Source organism: Gekko japonicus, unplaced genomic scaffold (assembly GCF_001447785.1).
Source record: "Gekko japonicus isolate JY-2015 unplaced genomic scaffold, Gekko_japonicus_V1.1 scaffold6759, whole genome shotgun sequence".
NCBI lineage: Eukaryota > Metazoa > Chordata > Lepidosauria > Squamata > Gekkonidae > Gekko > Gekko japonicus.
In genome coordinates, this window is record NW_015171097.1 from 4,472 (window position 1) to 9,483 (window position 5,012).

At 49.3% G+C, this 5,012-nt stretch overlaps 1 protein-coding gene across 1 annotated transcript in view; it reads left to right on the plus strand.

The window, feature by feature from the left end:
- Positions 1–5,012, plus strand: part of LOC107117049 (pituitary adenylate cyclase-activating polypeptide type I receptor-like) — a gene marked incomplete at its 5' end in the record, with an annotated part of 8,351 nt that overhangs the window by 2,182 nt on the left and 1,157 nt on the right. The window contains 2 exons of the mRNA XM_015419079.1: positions 997–1,057; positions 2,311–2,380. Of these exons, the coding sequence (XP_015274565.1) occupies positions 997–1,057; positions 2,311–2,380 (131 nt within the window). The remainder of the gene's footprint in view (positions 1–996; positions 1,058–2,310; positions 2,381–5,012) is intronic.

The window sequence follows — 5,012 nt, forward strand, 5'->3', positions numbered from 1 at the left end:
AGAAGGAAGGGAGAGAGAGAAAGATGGAAAGAATGAAAGGTGGAAAGAAAGAAGGAAGGAGAGAGAAATAAAGGAAGCAAATAGAGGAAGGAGGGAGAGGAAGGAAGGAAGGAAAGAAGGAAGGAAGGAAGGAAGGAAGGAAGGAAGGAAGGAAGGAAGGAAGGAAGGAAGAAAGAAAGAAAGAAAGAAAGAAAGAAAGAAAGAAAGAAAGAAAGAAAGAAAGAAAGAAAGAAAGAAAGAAAGAAAGACGTCTTGCTCCTTGTGGCCTGGGGCTGCTCGGAGCAGGGGGTGGGGCTTATTGCATGTGCCTGCCCCCTGGGCTCTTTACTGCCGGAGCTCCACTCCTGCAGGAAATGACCCCTGTCCGGACCAGCCAGTGGTCAGTAGAGTTCCCACAATGGAGACTTCTGAGCATGGTGACATAGGGACCGATTCCCCACAAGCAGCTGTGCTTCCCTTGCTCTTCTGTTTCCCTCCCTTGTGTCGGTCAATTTCACACTATTCCATACACGGCCGCATTTTGTCCCGCAGGTCTCTCCGATTTCCCCCACATCTTCTCGATCCTTGTTTTTTTTGAGACCGAGAAGAAGCGGGGAAAATCAGGAGGAGCTGCGGGTCAAAATGCGGCCATGCAGCGAGTCATGTGAAATTGGCCAATGCATGTGGGGGAAACAGAAGAGTGAAGGCACCACATCTGCTTGTGGGGAATTGGTCTGAATGTAAAACAGTCATTCCCCGGATATGTGCTGGGACACAGCAGTATGTTGGAAAGAAACTGCTTGGATGCCGTGAGACAATCACTCAGTAATTATAAGTTCCCGTGAGCTTGACACCCACAATCACTAATGAGGGTATCAGTTGCATCTCTGCATGAGTTGGCATTCAGGCCTTGCCTCCTTCGAAATGGGGAGCACGCTCACTGAGTCGGAATGCTTCAAAGGGCATGCCACAAAATACCACTCCCTTCATCTGCTTTATTTATTATTTTTTTTGTAGGGACTCCTACCATTAAGGTCACCATCTGGGCTGTCCTGAGGCTTCACTTTGACGATGTCGGGTAGGTCTCCCCTCTTTAACCTTCTGAGAATATTTTTAAAATATCCCAGATTCAAACTGTGCCCCTTGGATTGCGGGATGAGACGCGGCAACGCTAAATCTGCATCTACATGTTGAACGTAAAACTTGGAAGTCGGATCTCGAATGCTTAACCTTGGTGGCATCACTCAGTGGGTTTGAGTCAGGATACACCCCGCAGAGGAGCTGCGGTGGCTCAAGTGGTTAAGACGCTGAACTGCAGGCTGTAGAAGGTCAGTAGTTCAGCAGTTTGAGACCCGGGTGCCACATGACGGAGTGAGCTCCCGTCTCTAGTTCCAGCTCCTGCCAACCTAGCAGTTCGAAAGCAAGAAATTGCAAGTAGATAAATAGGGACCACTTCGGTGGGAAGGTAACAGCGTTCCGTGCGCCTCGGCGTCTAGTCATGCCGGCCACATGACCACGGAAATGTCTTCTGACAGCGCTGGCTCTTCGGCTTTGAAACGGAGATGAGCACCGCAACCCTAGAGTCGGACTCGACTGGCTATCAAGCAAGGGAGACCTTTACGGTTTACATCCCACAGAGCAGGCTTGTAGCCAGGATTTTGTGGCTTGTGGGGCAATTTTTTTCCCCCCTGGTGGGGCTAAAGTTCTCAGTGCAGAAAGAAAAGCCAGAATTCTGAGGATTGTGACTCAGGTACTCTTCTCCCTCTCTGAGTCTTCTCAAGCTGTCTATTCGACACAGGTGTTCTTCTGCTAGCAATCGCCCTTAGCCTATTATGTAAGCCACGGCTTTCCCCCCTGTAATCTGGAGATATCTGTTTATGCGTATGAGCACTTATGCACATGAGTGCATGAGTGCTCATGCGCATAAGAAAAATGCGGCTTTTGGCGTTCACACTTTGTTGGTGCAGGATGGATGTGGGATAGTCGCACTTTGTGGATACTTGAGGGGCGAGAAATAAGCACCTGGAGCCCCAAAATCAGGGAAACGTGTACAGAGTTTGTCTCTCAATATCTAACACTTTACAAAAAGGGCTCGTCCAACCAGATACTGCCATTTTGGGGACTGATACTGCTAGAAAGACTCTTGTTTGAAGGGGGGGGAGTTCCCCAGCCTGTCTGTGTTCTATGTGGCTGTTAGCGTGAAATAAATATGAAACAGGGGTGACATTAGTCATCGTTTCGGGAGCAGATGTGTTTATATTCACCCGGCATAGCAATCTCTCTCTTTTCTCTCTTTGGTTCCCGACCTCCCCCCCTCCATATGGGTATCAGCTGCTGGGACATCAATGTCAACACGGCCTTATGGTGGGTGATCAAAGGCCCCGTGGTTGCATCAATAATGGTAAGTCGCAGAGAAGAAAGGATGCTCCATGCGGGAGGCATTGTGGAGAGCATAAATAGGCAAGTCGCTGGGTTTTCGAGCATGCAAGGAAAGGGCCGCTTCATGCCAGTGTTTCAGATGTCAGCGGGGGGTGGTTTCAGTGATGTAGAGAAAGGCCCCTCTCTTTCCACTTTTATGTGGGTCTCCTCTTTCTGAAGGGGCTGCATTGGCTCAGTGGTTAAGACGCTGAGCTGCAGACCGGAAAGCCGGCAGTTCGAGACCCGAGTTCCGCGGGACGGAGTGAGTTCCTGTCTCTGGCCCCAGTTCCTGCCAACCTAGCAGTTCAAAAGCAAGAAATTGCAAGTAGATAAATAGGTACCGCTTTGCTGGGAAGGTAACAGCGTTCCATGCGCCTCGGCGTCTAGTCATGTTGGCCACATGACCACGGAGAAGTCTACGGACAGTGCTGGCTCTTCAGCTTGGAAACGGAGAGGAGCACCACATCCCTAGAGTCCGATTCGACTGGCTTTCGAGCAAGGGAAGCCTTTACCTTTACCTCTTTCTGATCCTGGTTAGCGCAGGGATTGGAAACCACCAGAGAAGTCCAGGGTTGGTACAGAAAGGCAGAGAATGGCAAACCACTCCTGTTCGACTCTTGCCTTGAAAATGCAATGGGCTTGCCGTAAGTAGGCTGAGACGTTTTCTGCAGTGTCAGGTTTCCCCCTGCCTGTTCTTCTATTCATCCACGGCTTTCCCTCATTTCTGCAGATGATTCCCCCCTCCCAGGAGCAAAAACGCAGTTTGCGCCCTCTTGTGGTGCTGTAGCAATCCGAGCTGTAGTGTTAGGAGAGTCTAACAACGAATAAATATACACTGCAAGAGATTTTTACAAACAACCGTGTTCTGTTTGTTAACTGTCATGCTATAAAGTGCATGGTGTGCTATCATTACATCCTTCTCAGGTACATGTATACAATACTTTCAATTTAACAACTACCAGTCAATATCGCATCAGTATTTTTAAAAAGTCAAGCCCCAACGGGAGTTTCCGGAATTGCAAGCCCGCTTCTACTTGCACAAAGTCTTCCAGTCTTTGAGAATGGCCGGAGCGCTCCGTCCACGAATCTTAGCTGCACAATTCTTTTGTAGAACCGGCGATAAGCACCAACAGAATACAATTGCAAGTCCCCCCCCCCCTTTGGAAGACTTTGTGCAAGTAGAAGCGGGCTTGCAGTTCCGGAAACTCCCGTTGGGGCTTGACTTTTTAAAAATACCAATGCAATATTGACTGGTAGTTGTTAAACTGAAAGTATTGTATGCATGTACCTGACAAGGATGTAATGGTAGCACATTATGCACTTTATAGCATGGTGGTTACAAATAGAACGTGGTTGTTTGTTAAAAAAAAAATCTCTTGCAGTGTATATTTATTCGTTGTTAGATCCTCTTGTGGTGTAGCATGGGAATTCCCGGAAACAGGGAAGTCTGATGCTTTGGAGCAACAGGGGACAAACTGCGGTTTTGTGCCTGGAACTGCGAAAACATCTACGGAAATGAGGGAAAGCAGCGGAGGCATACAAGTGCAGGCACAGGGAAACTTGACACTGTGGAAAACATCTAAGACATGAACGCATTTTCCACCACGCTGGCATGCATGGCCCCAGCTGGCCCGATCTCAACAGCTCTCAGAAGCTAAGCGGGGATCGGCCCTGGTTTATTCTTGGATGGGAGACTACCAAGGAAGTCTGGGGTTCCTACGCAATGGCAGGCCATGGGAAACCACCCCTGTTCATCTCTTGCCTTGAAAACCCTACAGGGTCACTGGAAGTTGGCTGCGACTTGATGCACTGTCCACGACTACCTCTTTCTGGCCATACTCTTCAGGCAGAAAGAGGAGGAGGAGGAGGAGATTGGATTTATACCCCGCCCTTCACTACATGAAGGAGTCTCAGAGTGACTTACAGGGCTCTTTTTGCAGCAGGAACTCCTTTGCATATTAGGCGACACACCCCAATGTAGCCAATCCTCCAAGAGCTTACAGTGGCCCCTGTAAGAAGAGCTCTGTAAGCTCTCGGAGGATTGGCTACATCAGGGGTGTGTCGCCTAATATGCAAAGGAGCTCCTGCTGCAAAAAGAGCCCTGGCCGACACACCCCTGATGTAGCCAATCCTCCAAGAGCTTACAGTAGCCCCTGTAAGAAGAGCTCTGTAAGCTCTTGGAGGATTGGCTACATCAGGGGTGAGTCGCCTAATATGCAAAGGAGCTCCTGCTACAAAAAGAGCCCGGTCACCCAGCAAGCTTCCATGGCAGAGTAGGGATTCGAACCTGGGTCTGCTAGATCCTAGTCCAACATGTTCACTGCAACACTACATCACACTTCCTTTGTTACTCCATGCCTGGTTATTTTCTCCAAGCCAGACTGCTCTAAGACTGGTTAAGTGTGTGGACTCCTCCACTTGCAGCTGCTGGATTACCTTGGACAAGTCATAGTTCTGTCACAGCTGTTCTCTCAAGGGCAGTCCTCGAGAGAGCTCTCTCAGCCCCACCTACCTCACAGGGTGTCTGTTATGGGGAACGGACGGGAAGTTTGTAAGCCGCTCTGAGACTCCGAGTGAAGGGTGGGGTATAAATCCAATCTCCTCCTCCTCCTCCT